The following is a 26243-nucleotide window of genomic DNA, read 5'->3' as shown; positions in this document are numbered from 1 at the left end:
TGATTATGAAGACAATTCTGCACGCAACATTGGTAAGTCGCCTGCGCGCTCTTGAGCCCAAAAGGCATAGACACATAACAGAAGGCTCCAAAGGGAGTAATGAACGCCGTCTTCTCTTGGTCCTTCACAACCATTTTGATCTGATGGTAACCAGAGTACGCATCCAAATAACTCAAACGCTCACAACCTGCCGTAGCATCAATAATTTGATCAATACGGGGGAGAGCAAAAGGATCAGCCGGACAAGCCTTGTTTAAATCCGTATAGTCCACACACATACGCCAGGTGCCATTCTTCTTGAGCACAAGCACCGGGTTAGCTAACCATTCTGGATGAAAGACTTCAACGATAAACCCGGCCGCCAAGAGCCGAGCTACTTCCTCACCAATGGCTTTCCGCCTCTCCTCATTAAACCGCCGGAGGAATTGCCTGACTGGCTTAAATTTCGGATCAATATTGAGAGTGTGCTCAGCGAGTTCTCTTGGTACACCCGGCATGTCAGAAGGTTTCCATGCAAAGATGTCCCTGTTCTCACGGATGAACTCGATGAGCGCGCCTTCCTATTTCGGATCCAGATTGGCACTGATCCAGACTGGTAGTAAACACATGATATTGTCCACCATTGAGCTGCTTTGGATTGGTCTGGTATCCCCCCTGCTGCTGCTGCTGATTACCCTGGCCAGATTGCTGATTAAAACCCCCTTGAAAATTCTGAGAATTGGAATTAGAGCCGCCGCCCGGGCCATGAAAGCCGCCGGCGCCTGAGCCACCGCCCTGCCCATTGTTGCCATTAAAAGCGTTGGAATTTTTGAAGGCTTTCATGATTGCGCAGTCTTTCCATAGATGAGTGGCCGGCTTCTCCCTAGAGCCATGCCTTGGACAGGGCTCATTCAACAATTGCTCAAGCGTCGGGCCTGACCCGCCGGCTCGGGGAGGTGGTCTCCCCTTACGTCGGTGGATGTTACCCTGCGCATTGGCGTTGGCCACAAACTCCATACTTGTTGGAAATATGCCCTAGAGGCAATAATAAATGGTTATTATTATATTTCTGTGTTCATGATAATAGTCTATTATTCATGCTATAATTGTATTGTCCGGAAATCGTAATACATGTGTGAATACATAGACCACAACCTGTCCCTAGTAAGCCTCTAGTTGACTAGCTCGTTGATCAACAGATAGTCATGGTTTCCTGACTATGGACATTGGATGTCATTGATAACGGGATCACATCATTAGGAGAATGATGTGATGGACAAGACCCAACTTAAGCATAGCATAAAAGATCGTGTAGTTTCGTTTGCTAGAGCTTTTCCAATGTCAAGTATCTTTTCCTTAGACCATGAGATCGTGCAACTCCCGGATACCGTAGGAGTGCTTTGGGTGTGCCAAACGTCACAACGTAACTGGGTGACTATAAAGGTGCATTACGGGTATCTCCGAAAGTGTCTGTTGGGTTGGCACGGATCGAGACTGGGATTTGTCACTCCGTGTGACGGAGAGGTATCTCTGGGCCCACTCGGTAATGCATCATCATAATGAGCTCAATGTGACTAAGGCGTTAGTCACGGGATCATGCATTGCGGTACGAGTAAAGAGACTTGCCGGTAACGAGATTGAACTAGGTATTGGGATACCGACGATCGAATCTCGGGCAAGTAACATACCGATTGACAAAGGGAATTGCATACGGATTGATTGAATCCTCGACACCGTGGTTCATCCGATGAGATCATCGTGGAACATGTGGGAGCCAACATGGGTATCCAGATCCCGCTGTTGGTTATTGACCGGAAGAGGCGTCTCGGTCATGTCTGCATGTCTCCCGAACCCGTAGGGTCTACACACTTAAGGTCCGGTGACGCTAAGGTTGTAGAGATATATGTATGCGGAAACCCAAAAGTTGTTCGGAGTCCCGGATGAGATCCCGGACGTCACGAGAGGTTCCGGAATGGTCCGGAGGTAAAGATTTATATATGGGAAGTCTTATTTTGGTCGCCGGAAAAGTTTCGCGCTTTATCGGTATTGTACCGGGAGTGCCGAAAGGGGTCCGGGGGTCCACCAGCCCCTGGGGGCCACATGGGCTGTAAGGGGTGCGCCTTGGCCTATATTGGCCAAGGGCACCAGCCCCAAGAGGCCCATGCGCAAGAGATAAGAAAAAGGGGAGAGTCCTAAAGGGGGAAGGCACCTCCGAGGTGCCTTGGGGGGGAAGGACTCCCCCTGGCCGCACCCTTCCTTGGAGGAAGGGGCAAGGCTGCGCCCCCCTCTCCCTTGGCCCTATATATAGTGGGGGGAAGGGAGGGCAGCAAGATCTAAGCCTTGGGCGCCTCCCTCCTCCCCTGCAACACCTCTCTCTCTCTCGCAGAAGCTCGGCGAAGCCCTGCCGGAGACCCGCTACATCCACCACCACGCCGTCGTGCTGTTGGATCTCCATCAACCTCTCCTTCCCCCTTGCTGGATCAAGAAGGAGGAGACGTCGCTGCACCGTACGTGTGTTGAACGCGGAGGTGCCGTACGTTCGGCACTCGGTCATCGGTGATTTGGATCACGGCGAGTACGACTCCGTCATCCACGTTCATTGGAACGCTTCCGCTCGCGATCTACAAGGGTATGTAGATGCACTCCTTTCCCCTCGTTGCTAGTAGACTCCATAGATGCATCTTGGTGAGCGTAGGAAAATTTTAAATTATGCTACGATTCCCAACAGTGGTATCAGAGCCAGGTCTATGCGTAGTTACTATGCACGAGTAGAACACAAAGTAGTTGTGGGCGTTGAGTTTGCCAATTCTTCATGCCGCTACTAGTCTTTTCTTGTTTCGGCGGCATTGTAGGATGAAGCGGCCCGGACCGACCTTACACGTACTCTTACGTGAGACAGGTTCCACCGACTGACATGCACTAGTTGCATAAGGTGGCTAGCGGGTGTCTGTCTCTCCTACTTTAGTCGGAACGGATTCGATGAAAAGGGTCCTTATGAAGGGTAAATAGAAATTGGCAAATCACGTTGTGGTCATACGTAGGTAAGAAACGTTCTTGCTAGAAACCTACAAACCACGTAAAAACTTGCAACAACAATTAGAGGACGTCTAACTAGTTTTTGCAGCAAGTGCTATGTGATGTGATATGGCCAGAAGATGTGATGAATGATATATGTGATGTATGAGATTGATCATATTCTTGTAATAGGAATCACGACTTGCATGTCGATGAGTATGACAACCGGCAGGAGCCATAGGAGTTGTCTTTATTATTTTGTATGACCTGCGTGTCATTGAATAACGCCATGTAAATTACTTTACTTTATTGCTAAACGCGTTAGCCATAGAAGTAGAAGTAATCGTTGGCGTGACGACTTCATGAAGACACAATGATGGAGATCATGATGATGGAGATCATGGTGTCATGCCGGTGACGAAGATGATCATGGTGCCCCGAAGATGGAGATCAAAGGAGCATGATGATATTGGCCATATCATGTCACTATTTGATTGCATGTGATGTTTATCATGTTTTTGCATCTTATTTGCTTAGAACGACGGTAGCAAGTAGGATGATCCCTTATAATAATTTCAAGAAAGTGTTCACCCTAACTGTGCACCGTTGCGAAGGTTCGTCGTTTCGAAGCACCACGTGATGATCGGGTGTGATAGATTCTTACGTTCGAATACAACGGGTGTTGACGAGCCTAGCATGTACAGACATGGCCTCGGAACACACGCAATACACTTAGGTTGACTTGACGAGCCTAGCATGTACAGACATGGCCTCGGAACACGGAGGACCGAAAGGTCGAGCATGAGTCGTATAGAAGATACGATCAACATGGAGATGTTCACCGATCTTGACTAGTCCGTCTCACGTGATGATCGGACACGGCCTAGTTGAACTCGGATCATGTTTCACTTAGATGACTAGAGGGATGTCTATCTGAGTGGGAGTTCATTAAATAATTTGATTAGATGAACTCAATTATCATGAACTTAGTCTAAAATCTTTACACTATGTCTTGTAGATCAAATGGCCAACGTTGTCCTCAATTTCAACGCGTTCCTAGAGAAAACCAAGCTGAAAGATGATGGCAGCAACTATACGGACTGGGTCCGGAACCTGAGGCTCATCCTCATAGTAGCCAAGAAAGATTATGTCTTAGAAGCACCGCTAGGTGATGCACCAATCCCACAGAACCAAGACGTTATGAACGCTTGGCAATCACGTGCTGATGATTACTCCCTCGTTCAGTGCGGCATGCTTTACAGCTTAGAACCGGGTCTCCAAAAGCGTTTTGAGAAACATGGAGCATATGAGATGTTCGAGGAGCTGAAACTGGTTTTTCAAGCTCATGCCCGGGTCGAGAGATATGATGTCTCCGACAAGTTCTTCAGCTGTAAAATGGAGGAGAACAGTTCTGTTAGTGAGCACATACTCAGAATGTCTGGGTTACACAACCGCTTGTCTCAGCTGGGAGTTAATCTCCCGGATGACGCGGTCATTGACAGAATCCTCCAGTCGCTTCCACCAAGCTACAAGAGCTTTGTGATGAACTACAATATGCAGGGGATGGAAAAGACCATTCCCGAGGTATATTCAATGCTGAAATCAGCGGAAGGGGAGATCAGAAAGGAACATCAAGTGTTGATGGTGAATAAAACCACCAAGTTCAAGAAGGGCAAGGGTAAGAAGAACTTCAAGAAGGACGGCAAGGGAGTTGCTGCGCCCGGTAAACCAGTTACTGGGAAGAAGTCAAAGAATGGACCCAAGCCCGGGACTGAGTGCTTTTATTGCAAGGGAAGTGGTCACTGGAAGCGGAACTGCCCCAAATATTTAGCGGACAAGAAGAAGGCCGGCAACACCCAAGGTATATGTGATATACAAGTAATTGATGTGTACCTTACTAGTACTCGTAGTAGCTCCTGGGTATTTGATACCGGTGCGGTTGCTCATATTTGTAACTCAAAACAGGAACTACGAAATAAACGGAGACTGGCAAAGGACGAGGTGACGATGCGCGTCGGGAATGGTTCCAAAGTCGATGTGATCGCCGTTGGCACGCTACCTCTGCATCTACCCACGGGATTAGTTTTAAACCTCAATAATTGTTATTTAGTGCCAGCTTTGAGCATGAACATTGTATCTGGATCTCGTTTAATTCGAGATGGCTACTCATTTAAATCCGAGAATAATGGTTGTTCTATTTATTTGAGAGATATGTTTTATGGTCATGCCCCGCTGGTCAATGGTTTATTTTTGATGAATCTCGAACGTGATGTTACACATGTTCATAGTGTGAATACCAAAAGATGTAAAGTTGATAACGATAGTCCCACATACTTGTGGCACTGCCGCCTTGGTCACATTGGTGTCAAGCGCATGAAGAAGCTCCATGCAGATGGACTTTTGGAGTCTCTTGATTACGAATCATTTGACACGTGCGAACCATGCCTCATGGGTAAGATGACCAAGACTCCGTTCTCCGGAACAATGGAGCGAGCAACCAACTTATTGGAAATCATACATACCGATGTGTGTGGTCCAATGAGTGTTGAGGCTCGCGGAGGATATCGTTATGTTCTCACTCTCACTGATGATTTAAGTAGATATGGATATGTCTACCTGATGAAACACAAGTCTGAAACCTTTGAAAAGTTCAAGAATTTCAGAGTGAGGTTGAGAATCAACGTGACAGGAGAATAAAATTCCTACGATCAGATCGTGGTGGAGAATATTTAAGTCACGAGTTTGGTGCACACTTAAGGAAATGTGGAATAGTTTCACAACTCACGCCGCCTGGAACACCTCAGAGAAATGGTGTGTCCGAACGTCGTAATCGCACTCTATTGGATATGGTGCGATCTATGATGTCTCTTACCGATTTACCGCTCTCATTTTGGGGTTATGCTTTAGAGACTGCCGCATTCACTTTAAATAGGGCTCCGTCGAAATCCGTTGAGACGACACCGTATGAATTATGGTTTGGGAAGAAACCTAAGCTGTCGTTTCTAAAAGTTTGGGGATGCGATGCTTATGTCAAGAAACTTCAACCTGAAAAGCTCGAACCCAAATCGGAAAAATGCGTCTTCATAGGATACCCTAAGGAAACCATTGGGTATACCTTCTACCTCAGATCCGAAGGCAAGATCTTCGTTGCCAAGAACGGGTCCTTTCTGGAGAAGGAGTTTCTCTCGATAGAATTGAGTGGGAGGAAAGTGGAACTTGATGAGGTGATAGTCACCCCTTCCGAGCCGGAAAGTAGCGCAATGCGGGAAAATGTTCCTGTGGTGCCTACACCGACTGGGGAGGAAGTTAATGATAATGATCATGAAGCTTCGGATCAATTTGCCACTGAACTTCGTAGGTCCACAAGGATACGTTCCGCACCAGAGTGGTATGGCAACCCTGTCCTGGAAATCATGTTGTTAGACAACGGTGAACCTTCGAACTATGGAAGAAGCGATGGCGGGCCCGGATTCCGACAAATGGCTAGAAGCCATGAAATCCGAGATAGGATCCATGTATGAAAATGAAGTATGGACTTTGACTGACTTGCCCGATGATCGGCGAGCCATAGAAAACAAATGGATCTTTAAGAAGAAGACAGACGCAGATGGTAATGTGACCATCTATAAGGCTCGACTTGTCGCTAAGGGTTATCGACAAGTTCAAGGGGTTGACTACGATGAGACTTTCTCACCCGTAGCGAAGCTGAAGTCCGTCCGAATCATGTTAGCAATTGCCGCATACTATGATTATGAGATATGGCAGGTGGACGTCAAAACGGCATTCCTTAACGGCTTCCTTAAGGAAGAGTTGTATATGATGCAGCCGGAAGGTTTTGTCGATCCTAAGAATGCTAACAAAGTATGCAAGCTCCAGCGCTCAATCTATGGGCTGGTGCAAGCATCTCGGAGTTTGAACATTCGCTTTGATGAGATGATCAAAGCGTTTGGGTTTACACAGACTTATGGAGAAGCCTGTGCTTACAAGAAAGTGAGTGGGAGCTCCGTAGCATTTCTCATATTATATGTGGATGACATATTATTGATGGGAAATGATATAGAATTCTTGGAAAGTATAAAGGCCTATTTGAATAAGTGTTTTTCAATGAAGGACCTTGGAGAAGCTGCTTATATATTAGGCATCAAGATCTATAGAGATAGATCAAGACGCCTCATTGGTCTTTCACAGAGTACATACCTTGACAAGATATTGAAGAAGTTCAGTATGGATCAGTCCAAGAAGGGGTTCTTGCCTGTATTGCAAGGTGTGCAATTGAGCACGGCTCAATGCCCGACCACGGCAGAAGATATAGAAGAGATGAGTGTCATCCCCTATGCCTCGGCCATAGGGTCTATTATGTATGCCATGCTGTGTACCAGACCTGATGTAAACCTTGCCGTAAGTTTGGTAGGAAGGTACCAAAGTAATCCCGGCAAGGAACACTGGACAGCGGTCAAGAATATCCTGAAGTACCTGAAGAGGACTAAGGATATGTTTCTCGTTTATGGAGGTGACGAAGAGCTCGTCGTAAAGGGTTACGTCGACGCTAGCTTCGACACAGATCTGGATGACTCGAAGTCACAGACCGGATACGTGTATATTTTGAATAGAGGAGCAGTAAGCTGGTGCAGTTGCAAGCAAAGCGTCGTGGCGGGATCTACATGTGAAGCGGAGTACATGGCAGCCTCGGAGGCAGCACAGGAAGCAGTCTGGATGAAGGAGTTCATTACCGACCTAGGGGTGATTCCCAATGCGTCGGGCCCGATGACTCTCTTCTGTGACAACACTGGAGCTATTGCCCTTGCGAAGGAGCCCAGGTTTCACAGGAAGACCAGGCATATCAAGCGTCGCTTCAACTCCATTCGTGAAAGTGTTCAAAATGGAGACATAGATATTTGTAAAGTACACACGGACCTGAATGTAGCAGATCCGTTGACTAAACCTCTCCCTAGGGCAAAACATGATCAACACCAGGACGCAATGGGTGTTCGATTCATCACAATGTAACTAGATTATTGACTCTAGTGCAAGTGGGAGACTGTTGGAAATATGCCCTAGAGGCAATAATAAATGGTTATTATTATATTTCTGTGTTCATGATAATAGTCTATTATTCATGCTATAATTGTATTGTCCGGAAATCGTAATACATGTGTGAATACATAGACCACAACCTGTCCCTAGTAAGCCTCTAGTTGACTAGCTCGTTGATCAACAGATAGTCATGGTTTCCTGACTATGGACATTGGATGTCATTGATAACGGGATCACATCATTAGGAGAATGATGTGATGGACAAGACCCAATCCTAAGCATAGCATAAAAGATCGTGTAGTTTCGTTTGCTAGAGCTTTTCCAATGTCAAGTATCTTTTCCTTAGACCATGAGATCGTGCAACTCCCGGATACCGTAGGAGTGCTTTGGGTGTGCCAAACGTCACAACGTAACTGGGTGACTATAAAGGTGCATTACGGGTATCTCCGAAAGTGTCTGTTGGGTTGGCACGGATCGAGACTGGGATTTGTCACTCCGTGTGACGGAGAGGTATCTCTGGGCCCACTCGGTAATGCATCATCATAATGAGCTCAATGTGACTAAGGCGTTAGTCACGGGATCATGCATTGCGGTACGAGTAAAGAGACTTGCCGGTAACGAGATTGAACTAGGTATTGGGATACCGACGATCGAATCTCGGGCAAGTAACATACCGATTGACAAAGGGAATTGCATACGGATTGATTGAATCCTCGACACCGTGGTTCATCCGATGAGATCATCGTGGAGCATGTGGGAGCCAACATGGGTATCCAGATCCCGCTGTTGGTTATTGACCGGAGAGGCGTCTCGGTCATGTCTGCATGTCTCCCGAACCCGTAGGGTCTACACACTTAAGGTCCGGTGACGCTAGGGTTGTAGAGATATATGTATGCGGAAACCCGAAAGTTGTTCGGAGTCCCGGATGAGATCCCGGACGTCACGAGAGGTTCCGGAATGGTCCGGAGGTAAAGATTTATATATGGGAAGTCTTATTTTGGTCGCCGGAAAAGTTTCGCGCTTTATCGGTATTGTACCGGGAGTGCCGAAAGGGGTCCGGGGGTCCACCAGCCCCTGGGGGCCACATGGGCTGTAAGGGGTGCGCCTTGGCCTATATTGGCCAAGGGCACCAGCCCCAAGAGGCCCATGCGCAAGAGATAAGAAAAAGGGGAGAGTCCTAAAGGGGGAAGGCACCTCCGAGGTGCCTTGGGGGGGAAGGACTCCCCCCTGGCCGCACCCTTCCTTGGAGGAAGGGGCAAGGCTGCGCCCCCCCTCTCCCTTGGCCCTATATATAGTGGGGGAAGGGAGGGCAGCAAGATCTAAGCCTTGGGCGCCTCCCTCCTCCCCTGCAACACCTCTCTCTCTCTCGCAGAAGCTCGGCGAAGCCCTGCCGGAGACCCGCTACATCCACCACCACGCCGTCGTGCTGTTGGATCTCCATCAACCTCTCCTTCCCCCTTGCTGGATCAAGAAGGAGGAGACGTCGCTGCACCGTACGTGTGTTGAACGCGGAGGTGCCGTACGTTCGGCACTCGGTCATCGGTGATTTGGATCACGGCGAGTACGACTCCGTCATCCACGTTCATTGGAACGCTTCCGCTCGCGATCTACAAGGGTATGTAGATGCACTCCTTTCCCCTCGTTGCTAGTAGACTCCATAGATGCATCTTGGTGAGCGTAGGAAAATTTTAAATTATGCTACGATTCCCAACAATACTGCCATCAGCCTTACGTTTGTTACCTCCCTGGTTCGCCGGGTTATGCTGAGGGCCCTTGCCATTGCCATTCTTCTTTCCCTTCCCTGTCCTTTCATCATCAGACGCGGGATCCTTGGTACTATCAGAGTCGGCGTACTTGACCAGAGCCGCCATCAGCGTACCCATATCATTGCAATCGCGCTTGAGCCGCCCGAGCTTCATCTTCAGGGGCGCAAAACGAGAATTTTGCTCTAACATTAAGACTGCAGAGCCGGCATCCATCTTATCAGACGAATGTATTATCTCTTTGACCCGGCGAACCCAATGGGTTGTAGACTCGCCCTCTTACTGCTTGCAGTTAGTCAAATCCACAATTGACATAGATTTCCTACATGTATCTTTGAAGTTTTGGATGAACCGGGCTTTTAGCTCTGCCCATGAACCGATAGAATTAGGCGGCAGTCCTTTCAACCAAGTGCGGGCAGTCCCATCCAACATCATGGTGAAGTATTTGGCCATTGCCGCTTCGCTGACCTCCAGCAACTCCATAGCCATCTCGTAGCTCTCGATCCATGCTCCGGGTTGTAAATCAGCTGTGTAATTAGGTACCTTCCTAGGTCCTTTGAAATCCTTGGGCAGACGTTCATTACGGAGAGCCGGCACCAGACAAGGGACACCTCCGGTCCTCGTAGGTACGCCCGCCTCGATAGAAGCCGTCGGATAAACCGGGAGGGGCTGGTATGCTGTCAGCTGAGCCGCCTGCTCCGCCTCTTGTCGTGCTCTGTCTTGGTCTACCGCGTTAAAGGCTCCATTATGTGCCGGGCCGTGGCCAGCTGGCAAGTCATGGCGCCGGACGTTGCTTTAGCCGGTCGCTGATACCATGTGTCTGCTATAACTTGGGCTCTGGTTTGGACGAGGGGTTGAATGAATCCTGTCACGGCTATACGAATATGCCTCTTGTTGTGCCAGGGCCGTCTGAAGAAGTTCTCTGACCCGGCGGGTTTCGACCGCCGTTGGAGAGTCGCCCTCGACTGGGAGAGCCGCCAGTCGCGCCGCTGCGGCGATCATGTTTTCCAACGGGTTGGCATAATGACCCGGTGGCATAGGCACGTATTGAGGCGGGGCAGTGTTCACACGGGGAGGCCCCATCACTTGCGGTTGAATCGGCGTTCCAGCCCCGGGTGCCGTGATTTCTGGCGGGTTACTGGGCCCTGCACCAGGCGTGTTGAAGAGGTTTCGAGGATCGTAAACCGGAGAGAGTCGAGATTGAGCCTTCTGATGCCTCCTTCTCATGATCTCATTGGATGCGTTCTGATCCATTGTGAGCCGGAAAGACTGCGCCTGAATCAGCTGAGTCTGGGCGTCGAGAGCCGCCCGCTCTGCAGCCATCCTGATCCCTTCCGCTGCCAGATCTTCCTTGGCTCTTGCTACATCTAGCTTTAACTGTGCCACCTCCGCATCATGTTGAGCTTGATCCGCTGGGGCGACCGTAGCGGTTAACAGGGCCGTCATCTTGTCCGTGAGATCCATCAGCACCTGAGCCGGCGAGTGCACAGGGCCTCCTGCCCCAGCGGCGGAGTTTTGGACAGGTTGTGTGCCGGCCATGAAGATTCAACCCAGCTCGGCGGCTCAAAGGGGTCCGGAATACTGTCGCCATCGGAACAACCCCTGAGCCTGCCATCTTGAAGTTGATATAACGAGTCGGTCTCACCTGTGGACGACTCACCGTCAGAGCGGGTGGCTGTCTCCTCGCCAGATCCAGATCCTTCAGAGAGTTCTCCATGGACACATCCCACGAAAGCACGCTTCAAGGCCGGCAGAGTCCGGGCGGGTCTTGCACACTGAGCCGTCTCGACGGGGTCGGTGCAGATCTCCAGCTCAGGGCCCGGCTCACCAATCTTGCCAATGAAAACGTGGATTCCGCCGAAGGGGACCCGATACCCGTACTCAATTGAGCCGGCGTCGGGGCCCCAGCCTGCGTCGTCGATGTAGAGCTTGCCGCGACGACTCTTGGTCATCTGGCCCACAGCGTATCCCTTGAGCCCTTCGAAGCTGCCCTTCAAGAACTCAAATCCACCGTGCGCTGGCCCCACGGTGAGCGCCAACTGTCGTCGAATTGTCACGGCAGATGTCCTCGTGCAAGGACTTAGTCGCGGAGCCATCGCAGCTAGGAAGCTTAAAGGGGTTAACGGGACAAAGGACACGAGGATTATACTGGTTCGGCCCCTTACGTTGAAGGTGAAAGCCTACTCCAGTTGAGGTGGAATTACTTAGGGTTTCGATGACCAGGAGCTAAACCGCTCTGCCTGGCTATCGATCTGATCTTGCTTGTCCTGAACCGCCGCTGGGTCGTCCCTTTATATAGAAAGGTTAACACCCAGCGGCTCTCAGAGTCCTGGCCGGCTCATAAACTGTGTCCGGCTTGGACTCTTAACTATTCTTGCCTTACACTACAAGTCATGCCACAACGGAGGTTTACCACTACGGGCCTTAATTCGCCTCTGGGCCTTAGACCTATTACTAAACCGCCATCCTTAACCTGTCCTTGGGCTTTTGAATGAAGAGCTGTCGCAACGTAACCCGGCCCATCTCGGGCGGGTTACACCAGTAGCTATATCCTCAACAGTTCTCGTGCTTCGAAACAACGTGGTTGAAACCGTGTCCTATCTGTATCGACGTGTGGTCGGTGCGTCCTTTACATATGAGATTCTTTGCGGATCCTTTCTGTATCGAGTCGGTTTCCTTCCCCTCCTCCACGCAAATCCCCCTTGAACGCACCTATTATATACTACTCTATATATTACCACGTATAGGTACACGTACGACGCAACTTTTATATTCGAAGGTTTTTTGAAAGTCAATCTTCGAAGGTAACGCAACTTTTATCTGTGGACTAGCATCGACACCACAGTAGATCGGCTCGAGCCATGCCGGCGACTTTGCGGCCTTCTTCACATCAGTGGGCCGACCTCCTACCAGAGCTCCTAGGGCGGGTCATCGACCGCCTCCCGCGCCCCGACGATCGTGCTCGCTTCCGTGCCGTGTGCCGTCCATGGCACCTCGCCGTGCGCCAGCATAATCGTCCGCAGCTGCCGTGGATCATCTACTTGGATGGCACCTTTGTCACCTTCCCTGATCATGGTATTCATCACGGGCTATCACTCCCCGACGACACGACCTTCATCGGCGTCTGTCACAGCTGGCTTGCCTTTTACCGCATCGTTAACGGTAGGCGTATTCATCTCTTGCATAACCCTTTCACAAAATCAACGGTGCCGCTCCGAGGGCTCGACTCCGTCATCGACGATACCTCTAACCTGTTCGAGATTCGGAAGGTAATCATGCCGTCAACCGAAGATGATATCGTCGCGGTGACGACCAGCAATTGCAATTACCCGATCATCTTGTGTCGCCCTGGGAAGCCCGGTGCATGGTGGCCCCAACGGGGAGAGATGCCGTATGCGTCTATATTTGATGTCGTGTTCTACAGAGGCAAACTATCTGGGATCACTAAGGGCAATGATCTTGTTGTTATGGATATTGGTGAAGACAACGGCGGAATCCTCGTTGTTAAAAATGTAAAGTATATTATCAAGCACCCACCGGGTGATGATGATGAGGAGGAAAAATACGAAGACGATGGACAAGTTTTGAGCAATGCCGAAGAAGAAGAGGTGGTGTACAGTGAAGCATCAAGCATCGACGAGGACGACGAAGAGTTGGACGATGCATCGATTGTCAACGACGACTCTGGCGATGATAAAGTAACAATGAACAAACCGGCAAACAAGGACAACAACTTTAACATTGATGACCACAAAGAAGTGTCGAGCAATGAGGATGAAGAAGAGGTGGATGATGGAGATTACGATGATGGGTCAAGTATCTTAGGTGATTCATTTTTTCAAGGCATGCGACCGAACACCTTGGACTACAGGGTTCCGGACGGCACTGAGCAGCTCTATTGTTCACACGAAGAAGACCGAGCTGGCATCGTGACCGGTCGACATCTCTTTGAGTCGAATGGCAAGTTATTCATGCTCAGGCGGCAACAATATGTGCCTGTATTCTCTCGTCGCTACAATCTTAAGATCGAGGTCTTGGAGGCAGACGTCAAAACGGGCGTATGGATTCCGCGGATGGATGGCGTGCCGGGTGCATTCTTCGTGAGCAAACATTACTCAAAACATGTTCCCACATACCAAGAAGCGGGAAAGAAGTTTATCCACCACTTTGTAGACGAGCATAACGTAGGAGTCAATTCAAGATCTCAACGGTTTACTCTATGGGATGGCAAGCCGACGTGGTTCTTCCCGCAAGAGCCGGTTGTATGACCTTAATAGTGTTTATCCTTTTTGTGTTGGTACAGAGGATGATGTGAACCATTGTGCATGTGCTTCATTCGTTTCTTTTAACTCTGCATATATGTTTTTTAAGTAATTTTTCATAAAGTTTTACCAAGTGCATAAAGAAAGCTATCTAAAAATACTAAATCATGGAATTAATTTTCATATATACTAGTTTGAGTTCACAAAAATCTTAAGTCAATTTTCTATTTTATAAAGCTCTGCTTTGTTTGCTGTGCCTGTATGTGTTTGTGACGCGGCAAATGGTTCCATGATAAACTTGCGACATGAGTATGTTTTACTCATGTTAAAAATCGGCTCCTGCTGCTCCAGGGTGGTACCCTCTCGATCGGCCATAGTTATGCTCCATGGCCGCTGACGAGCTGAGCATCTCGCTGCAAACGATGAAGCTTCAGCAGCTCGAACTGAAGCCCCGGCATGTAGCAGACCCCGGCGTCCTCATCATCTATTAATTGTGCACACGTACACACGACCCTTCCGTCCGCAGTCTACACACGACGCCGCTCTCTGTGCATGCAGTCTGCGCGGCGCGGCGTGGCGGCCGGCAAGTTTTCACCAGTGAAGGAAGGCGACTCCTTCATTTTTGATCCATCCGGAGCCATGCCCTCCTCCGCGTCACTGAAGCTGCCACCAGCGGTGCTGGATGCTTGAAACATCAACGGGTGTGCTATGACCGGCGGTGCGGGATGCTGGAACCAGCTCCAGCTGCAACTGGGCATCACCGATCGAAGCTGCGACCACGGGAAGACGCGGTGCTGCAATGGCGGTGCGGTGGGGCTGCGACGCCGGCGCGCCGTGCTGCAAGCACGGGCTGTGGGGCTATGAGGAGTAAATAGTAAAAAACTACCACATTATAGGTTAGGGTAACAAAAACTACCTGTTTTCTTAATGTCCTAAAAAGCTACTTAAAAACCCAAATTGCCATGTGATTAAAATTTGGGGACTGATGAGTGCCGGCGCACCGGCCCAACAGTTGGGCCGGTCGAGCCCCAACCGCCTAATATAGCGATTAAGGCCTTCAGATCTGAACCCCGTTTCGTCCTCCTCGCAGTCGTTCCCCACACCCACCCTCCCCTCCCGTCCCCTCCGGGATGAAAATTGCAACGGCCTCGAGCTCCGTGGACACCTCACCATACCTCCGCGAGAAAAACGGAGCTTGAAGCTCCACCACGGCATCCTCGTCGCCGGTCGGGACCCTCGCCTGCCGTCCTCGTCGCCGGTCGGGACCCTCGCCTGCCGTCCTCGTCGCCGGTTGCCATCTGCATCTCCTCGCCCCCGGCTCCACACATGTAGCAGCTGCCTCCTCTGGTTGCAGCTCCGCATAGCGATGGCTGTAGCTCGGTGGCGATGCAGCATCGTCATGCCATCAACGGCCATGCCGGGTTGAAGCTGTTTTTCCATGGCCATTGAAGCTTTTTTTCAAGGTTAAAGCTTTTCACGGACCGGTTGAAGCTTTTTCACACATTGGTTGAAGCTTTTCCCGCACCGCTCGAAGGTGTTTTTCGCGGTTAAGCTTTTATCCACAATTTTTGCTGTGAACGGCACGAGAAAAGCTACAAACAGTGGTCGTTTTTGCTACAACCAGGAAGACGACGAAGTGTGGCCGGCGACGACGGGTTGCGAATTTGTTGCAACCGGCAGTGGAAAAGCTACCACCGACGAGCGAATTTGCTGCAACTGGTGTGAGGTTGCACAGGTGGTGCAACCGGCGTGCGGTGGTGCGACGAGCGGCGACACGGGTGATCACGGTGACTAGGATTTTGCTACCACGGTGACCACGATGCTGAGGTTCACCAGCTGCCTTCTGCTGCCCGCGCTAGCGGCGAGCCACCTGCTGCTCGCCGCCGCCGGCGCTGGCTGCGGGCCGAGCGGCACGCTCCGGCCGACCCAGAGCCACCCGTGCCAGGACTGCTGCAAGCCCAGGCAGGCGTACCCGACGTACAGCTGCTCGCCGCCGGTCTCCTCGTCCACCCGGGCGGTCATGACGCTGAACGACTTCGGCGAGGGCGGCGACGGCGGGGACCCGTCCGAGTGCGACGGCGCGTTCCACCGCAGCTTGGAGCGCGTGGTGGCGCTGTCCACGGGGTGGTACAGCGGGGGCTCCCGCTGCGGCAAGAGCATACGGGTCCGAGCCAACGGCAGGTCCGTGCTTGCCAAGGTCGTCGACGAGTGCGACACCGTGAACGGGTGCGACCGCGAGCACGCCTTCCAGCCGCCGTGCCGTAACAACGTCGTCGATGCCTCCCGGGCGGTCTGGGATGCGCTGAGCATCACCGGGGAGGAGGTCGGCGAGTGCAACATCACTTGGTCCGCTGCATGACCTACTCGCCGTGGCCGCCGGTGCGACTAGCTGATGTAAGGTGTATGGACGAATAAAGTGCACGTCCGAACTCAAAATGAATAAACAGAATCTATATAAGGGCCACCTATTTTATAGGCATCTGGATTTTCTTTTGGCTTAAGTCAATTTTTTTAACACAGTAGAGTACAGAGGCACACACGCACACTTTACTCTATGGGCACCTCCGAGAGACTCAGCCCACATATTTTTTTGAGATTTACGAAGTCACCGTATGCGTCTCATAGTAGATGGGAACGTCTCCTCCCACTGAACACTTATCGCTGAAAATACAGAAATAAATCCATAAAAATACAAGCACGAGGACTTGAACCCTGGTGGGCTAGGGATACCACTGTCCTCCTAACCATCCAACCACAACTGTCCTCCTAACTATCCAACCACAGGTTGGTTCGCTTGGCTTTAGTCGATTTCCCTCGCCATCCAACAGTTGGGCGTCGAAGAGTTTTCCTCTATATATCTGTGTGGACGACACAATTGTTGCTCTTCTCATCTTCGTTCTTTCCTCACGTGATGTGGCCATGACCAAGCAAGCAGTGACAAAATCAGTTCAGGATTTTCTTGAGGGCTTAGATGCATTTCTAAGTTTTCTCTGTAAAAATAAGGACAAATGTCCTAGATCTGGATATTTATTTTGTATTTCCTTTCCTTAAGTAATACAATCCAGAATTCGTGTAAAAAATGGTCGGGCATCATCTTCCTCCTTGTACGCCACTGCCTCTCCTTTGATGGCGCATCGTTCCTACCTCTGACGAGGTCCTGGCAAGTCCTCATCCGCAATGCCGAAGGCCCTCCCCTCCTCCCCCCCCCCCCCCCCCCCCCCCCCTGAACCATCAACCCTCATCCTTGTCTTCAGTGAGGTCCTAGCTCGGTCTTGCCGAGGATACCGTGATCGGACACATCGCCTATGTCTCGGATTATATTTTTAAACAATTGAGGATTAGAAAATCCGGATTTTATATAGAGCAAAATTTTGGATCACGATGTCGTTTGATTTTGTCGCCCCTATATGACATAAACACAACTTATTTGCAGTCGATGTGTGCCATGTCATGGTCTCTAATTTGCACACTACTAGTGCAATTGTCGTTCACTTTGTGTAGATTTTGTTGTTGAACCTCGATTGGCAGAATTATCGTGATTATAACAAAAAATTGACTAGCACACATTTTTACAGAAACTTAAGAGATACGAGCAATGAGAAATGCCTTCCAGACGGTTAGACATGCTCGTGATCAACCATGATACACTAGGGACCGCGGAGACGTTGGGATAGGCCAAGGGCCCACCATATGACTTTCCATCTGTCTCTCTCTATCGTTGGGCGCTCGCGTATTTCTTTTTTTTCCCTGCTTTCTTTCTCATGTGTCAAGATCTCAAAAAAGTTGAAAGTTCAAATATTTACAAGTTTAAATTTTGAGAAGTTCAAGGTTTAGGAATTCAACTTTGCGAAGCCCGCAATTTCCTGAAAGTACAAAAAGATTCAAAATATATGTTTTTCCTAATTTATAATAGTTGAAAATCCTAAAGGTTTGATCAAAAAGTTCAAATTGATTTTTCTAAAATTCGACACACAATTTTTTTTCTAAAAGTCGGTACATGCTTTAACAAAAATTGCAAGAAAATGGAACTTTCCAAAATTGGAAAGTGTATACCATACATAACTCTCTCAAAATGGAAAGTTTGGTATGTCTTATTGACTCTGGTGGTGTTGGCATAAGAGCAAGTTCAACAGTTGCCATAAAATTTCTTCCCTATATCTCAAAACCAGGGACTTCCCTAAAAAAAGATTCTTCCCTAAAAATTGCTCAACTCCAGCAGCTTCCCTAAACATCTTCCTTATTATATATTTAAATAATATTCCATAACTACTAACGGCTAGTATTCAACTATATAAATTCATGTTCACCCCTCATATCTCTCACAATCGTAATTCTGCCTCCTCTTCTACTTCTCTATCACCATCTCTCTGCCATCTCTCCACAAAGAAATGAGTCGCCGTCGAAGCTTTGGCCCGACAATTTTGCGAAGATTCCTCCTCCGAAGATGAGGAACTCATGATGGATGCAATTGCAGTAGAAAAAGAACAAGCCCGACTGGATGCTCCACGACATGGAGGTTCACAATCGGGACGTCAATCTCTTCAGCGCGGTTTTGTGGAACGCTTTTTGAACCTCGACAAGGACTATTTTGCACAGAACTGTACCTTCACCACAAGGATGTTTCGCAACATGTATGAAACTAGTGCATTTGTTTTGTTTTCACCATAGTAGTCACTCTTCATGTCTCATTCATTTAAGTTTTTTGTACATGAATAGAATGCATCGTCCCCTTTTCTGCGCATAGCAAATATTTTTCCATGAGAAGAAATAGTGTTGGTGTTCCTGGTTTACATCCTTATCAAATGTTGACCTCAGTATTTCGCATCCTAGCTTATGGGATATCAACTGATTTTACCGATGAGTATTATCGGCTAGCAAAGTCCATCGCTTTAGATAATCTTAGAAGATTTGTGCGTGCTATGATCGAGGTCTTTGGGTTCAGTACCTGAGACCTCCAAATGCAGAAGATGCTGCTAGATTACTTGCAATTGGAGAGCAAAGTGGGTTTCCGGATATGTTCGGAAGCATCGACTGTATGCATTGAAAGTGAAAAAATTGTCCTAAACATAAAGCTTTTTGTTGTTGTCCATAACCGTGTACCCACAGTCACTCTTGAAGCCGTTGCTTCACAAGACCAAACAAAACACCTCGCAAAAAAATAGCCGTAACAAAACATTGGTCATTTATTAACATTTCCTAAATCCTACTACTAGCTAAACTTACAACACCCCTTGAGGCGCATGCTCTCATTTGATGCATGAGCGCGCGCTGACACATCTGTTGAGGATATAGACCTGGGGGTCACCCGCCAGGAGGGCCGGGTTACTCCAAGGATCATTACCAGAAGCCCGGAGCTAAGTTTCAGGATAATGGGCTAGAGATGGGCTGAGACCCGGATATGGCTTAAAGCTCGTAGTTACAATCATTGTTATAGTAGACTTGTAGTGTAAGGCAAGTATTGTTTTAGAGCCCGAGCCGGACACTCTTATGAGCCGGGCCGGGACTCTAAGGGCTGCTGGGCGTCAGCCTCCCTATATAAAGGGACGACCCGGCAGCGGTTTGGGGACGACGATAATCTCTCCGAGAGCCGGGCATAGCTGTTTAGCTCCCTGGAGATTGTAACCCTAATCAATAACACCTCGAACTGGACGTAGGCTTTACCTTCACCGTAAGGGGCCGAACCAGTATAAACCCTCGTGTTCCTTGTCCCGCATAACCCCTTCAAGTTTCCTAGCTGCGATGGCTCCACGACTAAGTCCTAGTTCGAGGACATCTGCCGTGACAATTCCACGACAGTTGGCGCCCACCGTGGGGCCAGCGCACGGCGGATTTGAGTTCTTGAAGGGCAGCTTCGAAGGGCTCAAGGGATACGCTGTGGGCCGGATGACCAAGAGTCGTCGCGGCAAGCTCTACGTCGACAATGCGGACTGGGGCCCCGACGCCGGCTCAGCGGAGTACGGGTACCGGGTCCCCTTCGGTGGAATTCATGTCTTCATCGGCAAGATTGGAGAACCGGGCCCCGAGCCGGACCTCCGCGCCGACCTCATCGAAACGGCTCAGGGCGCGCGACCCGCCCGGGCCCGGCCTGCCTTAAAGCGCGCTTTTGTAGGATGCATCCACGGAGGGCCCACGGATCCATCTGGGACTGGGGATGAGGCGGCCGCCGGCTCTGACGGCGAGTCGGCCACGGATGAGTCAAACTCGTTGTACCAACTTCAAGATGGCAGGCTCATGAGTTATTCCGATGGCAACAGTATTCCGGACCTCTTTGAGCCGCCGAGTCAGGTTGGAGTTTTTATGGCTGGTGCACAGCCCGTTCAGAACCCCGCTGCTGGATTGGGAAACCCGGTGCCTTCTCCGGCTCAGGTGCTGATGGATCTCACGGACAAGATGACGGCCCTGTTAACCGCCACGGTTGACCCGGCGGATCAAGCCCAGCATGATGTGGAGTGGCACAGTTGAAACTAGATTTGATAAGAGCCAAAGAGGATCTTGCAGCAGAAGGAATCAGGCTGGCTGCGGAACGGGCGGCTCTCGATGCCCAGACTTAGCTGATTCAGGCGCAGTCCTTCCAACTCACGATGGATCAGAACGCGGCCAATGAGGTCATGAGAAGGAGGCATCAAAAGGCTCAATCTCGACTCCCGCCGGTCTACGATCCGCGCAACCTCTTCAACACGCCAGGTGCAGGGTCCAGTCACCCGCCAGGGGTCGTAACACCCGGGTCTGGACCCCTTGTTCAACCACGAGTGATGGGACCTCCCCAGGGGCCCCCCGCCCCACCTCAGTATGTACCAATACCCCCGGGCCATTATAATAACCCACTGGAGAACATGATCACCGCAGCGGCACGGCTGGCGGCTCTGCCCGTCGATGGCGACTCTCCGACGGCTATTGAGACCCGCCGGGTCAGAGAACTCCTGCAGACGGCTCTAGCACAGCAAGAGGCATACTCCTACAGCCGGGACCGGATCCACCCAACTCCTCGCCCAGGCCAGAGCCCGAGTTACAGCCGGCACATGGTCTCGGCGACCGGCTCAAGTAATGTCCGACGCCATGACCCGCCCCCTGGCCATGGCCCGGCTCATGTTGGAACCTTCTACGCCGCAGACCAAGCACGGCAAGAGGAGGAGCAGGTGCCGCAATTGGCGGCTTATCAGACCCCCCCGGCTTATCCAACGGCGTCCATTGATGTGGGTATTTCTACCAGGACCGGGGGTGTCCCTTGTTTGGTGCCGGCCATCCGTAATGAACGTCTACCTAAGGATTTCAAGGGCCCTAGGAAGGTGCCTAATTATACAGCTGACTTACAGCCTGCGGCCTGGATTGAAAGTTATGAGATGGCTATGGAACTGCTAGAGGTCAGCGAGGCGGCCATGGCCAAGTATTTCACCATGATGTTAGATGGAACTGCCCGCACGTGGTTAAAAGGGCTGCCACCGAACTCCATTGGGTCTTGGACTGAGCTGAAGGCCCGGTTCATTCAAAACTTCAAGGATACCTGTAGGCAGTCTATGTCGATTGTGGGTTTGACTAACTGTAAGCAGCAGGAGGGTGAGTCCACGACCCATTGGGTTCGCCGGGTCAAGGAGATCATACATTCATCAGATAAGATGGACGCCGGCTCTGCAGTCTTGATGTTAGAACAAAACTGTCGTTTTGTGCCCCTAAAGATGAAGCTTGGGCGGCTTAAACGTGACTGCACGGATATGGGTACACTAATGGCGGCTCTTGTCAAATACGCGGATTCCGATGGTACCAAGGATCCCCCTTCAGATGATGAAAGGACAGGGAAGGGAAAGAAGAACGGCAATGGCAAGGGCCCTCAGTTTAACCCGGGGAATCAAGGAGGAGGCAAGCGCAAGGCCGATGGCAGCCTGGAGTTCGTAGCCAACACCCAAGGCAACAACCAGCGACGCAAGGGGAGGCCCCCTCCCCGAGGCGGCGGGTCAGGACCTTCTCTGGAGCAGCTGTTGAATGAACCTTGTCCGAGACACGGCTCTAGAGAGAAGCCAGCGACTCATCTGTGGAAGGATTGTGCTATCATGAAGGCCTTTAAAAACTACAACGGCCCAGGCGCAGGCGGCCCAGGCGCAGGCGGCTCCGGCGCTGGCGGCTTTCATGGCCCGGGCGGCGGGTCAAATTCCGGTCCCCAGAACGATCAAGGGGCTTCAATCAACAGTCTGGTCAGGGTCATCAACAGCAACAGGGGGGCTATCAGACCAACCCGAAGCAACTTAGCGGTGGACAGTATCACGTGTTCACCACTAGTTTGTGCAAACAAGACGAGAAGCTTCACAAGAGGGCTGTCAATGCTGTTGAGACGGCGGTTCCACGCTACTTGCGGTGGTCGGAGCAGCCCATAGTGTGGAGTAGGGAGGATCACCCTCCCCGGGTGGATAACCCGGGCCACCTGGCCTTAGTAGTGGCTCCTCAAGTGGGAGGCTATAAGTTCACAAAGGTACTCATGGATGGAGGCAGCAGCATCAACATCCTATATTATGAGACTTTCCGTCGTATGGGGCTAGTTGATAAGAACCTCAGCCAGTCAAATACTATCTTCCATGGTGTGGTACCTGGTAAATCGGCTTATCCAGTCGGCAAGATCGAACTGGAAGTGGCCTTCGGTGATGAGAGCAACTACAGGGTGGAAAAGTTGACCTTTGAGGTGGTCAAGATAAGAAGTCCATACCATGCTATATTCGGGCGGCCGGCTTATGCCAAGTTCATGGCACGGCCGTGTTATGTGTACTTACAACTCAAGATGCCGGGTCACAACGGGACCATTACGGTTCACGGCAGCCGGAAAGTGGCTCTGGAGTGTGAGGAAGGTGACGCGGCTTATGCAGAGTCTGTTTGTGCCACAGAAGAGTTGAAATTTTATAAAGACAATGTTGACCCAACAGATATGACCTCTTTGAAAAAGCCAACCACGGAGAATGAACCAGCAATGAAGTTTAAATCAGCTGATGAGACTAAACTTGTTGATTTTGTTCCAGGTGACTCGTCTCAGCAGTTCAGCATCAGTGCAAATCTGGACCCGAAATAGGAAGGCGCGCTCATCGAGTTCATCCGTGAGAATAGGGACATCTTTGCATGGAAACCTTCTGACATGCCAGGTGTACCTAGAGAACTCGCTGAGCACACTCTCAATGTTGATCCAAAATTTAAGCCGGTCAGACAGTTCCTTCGACGGTTCAATGAAGAGAGGCGGAAGGCTATTGGTGAAGAAGTGGCCCGGCTTTTGGCGGCCGGGTTCATTGTTGAGGTTTTTCACCCAGAGTGGTTGGCTAACCCGGTGCTTGTACTTAAAAAGAATGGCACCTGGCGGATGTGTGTGGACTACACGGACTGGAACAAGGCGTGCCCGGCTGATCCTTTTGCTCTCCCCCGTATCGATCAAATCATTGATGCTACGGCAGGTTGTGCACGCTTAAGTTTCTTGGATGCTTATTCCGGGTATCATCAGATTAAGATGGCAGTTAAGGACCAGGAGAAGACGGCGTTCATCACTCCCTTTGGAGCCTTCTGCTATGTCTCTATGCCCTTTGGGCTCAAGTGTGCGCAGGCGACTTACCAGCGTTGTGTACAGAATTGTCTCCATAAACAGATCGGGCGCAATGTTCACGCGTACGTGGACGATATTGTGGTTAAGTCCATCAAGGAGGAAACCCTGATAGATGACTTAAGGGAAACCTTCGATAATCTCCGGGTGTAAGGGCATATTTATCCCTAAGGTGTTTTGGTGATTGATGACAATGCTTTTGCGGACTAATCGTGTGCGTTGAGTGTTTTTCAGAGATTCATTCTTTTGGGCACGAGACGATATCCTCCCCTCGGAACTTAAAGCGAAGACGGTGTAGTCCTTTCGGATTAGTTTGGTGGACTAGTTTCATAGGGATCACCGTACTATCAAGAGGGGGTCCGCTTTGGAAAGGCTAGGGCGGAATCATCACGTACACTTCCTTTGCCCCTCCCTCCGAGCCTTTCCGTTTCGTTGATGGGCTTGGATTCTCCTTACTTTGTGCCCTCTCTGGTCCCAGCGGTAGTACCGCGGGCCAGAGCGGTAGTACCGCTTGGGTGGTACAAGCGGTAGTACCGCTCCGGAGCGGTAGTACCGCCCAGAGCAGTAGTACCGCTAGTAGCTCCGTGTGTGTGCTATCTCTGGTCCCAGCGGTGGTACCGCGGGACGGAGCGGTAGTACCGCTTGGGTGCCACAAGCGGTAGTACCGCTCTGGGCGCGGTAGTACCGCTCCAGAGCATGAGTACCGCTGGTGGCCCCAAGCCGTAGTACCGCTCTGGTCTCGTGCTAGTACCGCCTCGATTCGAGGGCTCATTTTTCGTGTCGGGTTTTACGGTACTGGCCGCGGCTGTGGGGGGCCGTAGTACCGCTCCTGTGCGGTAGTACCGCTGTGGACCAAGCGGTAGTACCACGCTTTTGGGCGGTAGTACCGCTTAGTGTTGCAAGCGGTAGTACCGCTGGCACAGCGGTACTACCGCTCTCTTCGGGGCAGAGGGGGGGTAACGGTTGGTTTGTTCCCCCCACTATATAAAGGGGTCTTCTTCCCCAAAGTTGACTTACCTCTTCCCCCAAAAGCTCCATTGTTGCTCCAAGCTCCATTTTCGCCCGATCTCTCTCCCTAGCCAATCAAACTTGTTGATTTGCTCGGGATTGGTTGAGAAGGCCACGATCTACACTTCCACCAAGAGAAATTTGATTCCCCACTTATCCCTAGCGGATCTTGTTACTCTTGGGTGTTTGAGCACCCTAGACGGTTGAGGTCACCGCGAAGCCATAGTCCATTGTGGTGAAGCTTTGTGGTGTCGTTGGGAGCCTCCAATTAAGTTGTGGAGATTGCCCCAACCTTGTTCGTAAAGGTTCGGTCGCCGCCTTCAAGGGCACCAATAGTGGAATCACGGCATCTCGCATTGTGTGAGGGCGTGAGGAGAATACGGTGGCCCTAGTGGCTTCTTGGGGAGCATTGTGCCTCCACACCGCTCCAACGGAGACGTACTTCCCTTCAAAAGGAAGGAACTTCGGTAACACATCCTCGTCTCCACCGGCTCCACTCTTGGTTATCTTGTTCCTTTACTTTCGCTAGTTTACTTGTGTTGTTTCTCTTACTTACTTGCGTGCTTGTTGTCGTTGCATCATATAGGTTGCTCACTTAGTTGCATATCTAGACAACCTATTTTGATGCAAAGTTTAATTTGGTAAAGAAAAGCTAAAAATTGTTAGTTGCCTATTCACCCCCCCCCCTCTAGTCAACTATATCGATCCTTTCAATTGGTATCAGAGCCTCGTCTCTTTATTAAGGACTTTACCGTCCAAAGAGTATGGTTGACGTCGTAGACGGTGCGGAGGAGCACTCCGGTGAAAATCCTGTCTCGTCTACGGGAGATGGGGGAACCGCGGTCTCTCGTGAGGAATTCAATGTGGCGTTGGACACATTGAAAACTTCCATGACGACCAAGGTTGAAAGCATGTTGAATAAATTCTTAGAAGGGCTTAAACTTACAACCGCACCGTTGAAAGTGGGTGATCCCGCTAACAAGGTGACGGATGCTACCTCCGACAAGGGGGAAGCTTCGAGCGAGAAGGCTCCTTGTTCTAGTGATAAAAATGGCTCCGGCATCTTTGCCCATGTGGAACCTCCACCCGTCTATGGTGGACCGCTTCCTTCCACTCATTTGAATCATGCCGGCCCGGCCCCTAAGATTGAGAAGAATGTAGATTTTGATTCTTGGGTCTATCGTTTTAAGCGTCATTTAAATCATGTGAACACTAACCTTTGGAGAATCATTGAAGAAGGCTTTTATCCGCATGACCGAAGCAACTTCACTCCTAGAGAAGTGGTGGATCATCAATTCAATGAGAATGCTCTCTTCATCATCCAAGAAGCAATCCCGCCCGAAGATCTTCCTCATCTCCGGCCTTACACCGTGGCCAAAGATGCTTGGCTCCAAGTTGTTTCCCTCTATCGGGGAAGCGCAAGCATTCAACGCTCCAACTATGAAGTGGTGCAAGATGAAGCCGACGAGTTTGCAATGAAAGAAGATGAAGAACCTCGTGAGCTTTTTCGGAGAGTGACCAAACTTGCGGTCTCTCTCCGAGATCATGGAAGTAAGGACACGGATGACAATTGGATCAAGCGCAAATTCCTCAAGGCAATGATGCCCTACCACAAAG

The 26243-nt window shown here is 50.3% G+C and overlaps 1 protein-coding gene across 1 annotated transcript; it reads left to right on the top strand.

Moving 5' to 3' along the window:
- The first annotated feature begins 15872 nt into the window (after nucleotides 1-15872).
- LOC123124892 (putative ripening-related protein 2) lies at nucleotides 15873-16412 on the top strand. The gene has a single exon (XM_044545438.1). It carries the CDS (start codon nucleotides 15873-15875, stop codon nucleotides 16410-16412), a length of 540 nt encoding a protein of 179 aa, XP_044401373.1.
- Nucleotides 16413-26243: the final 9831 nt, after the last annotated feature.

The sequence above is a fragment of the Triticum aestivum genome, chromosome 5D (assembly GCF_018294505.1).
Source record: "Triticum aestivum cultivar Chinese Spring chromosome 5D, IWGSC CS RefSeq v2.1, whole genome shotgun sequence".
NCBI classification, from domain to species: domain Eukaryota; kingdom Viridiplantae; phylum Streptophyta; class Magnoliopsida; order Poales; family Poaceae; genus Triticum; species Triticum aestivum.
Note: the sequence above shows the minus strand (reverse complement) of the source record. Positions and strands in the feature narration are given on the sequence as shown.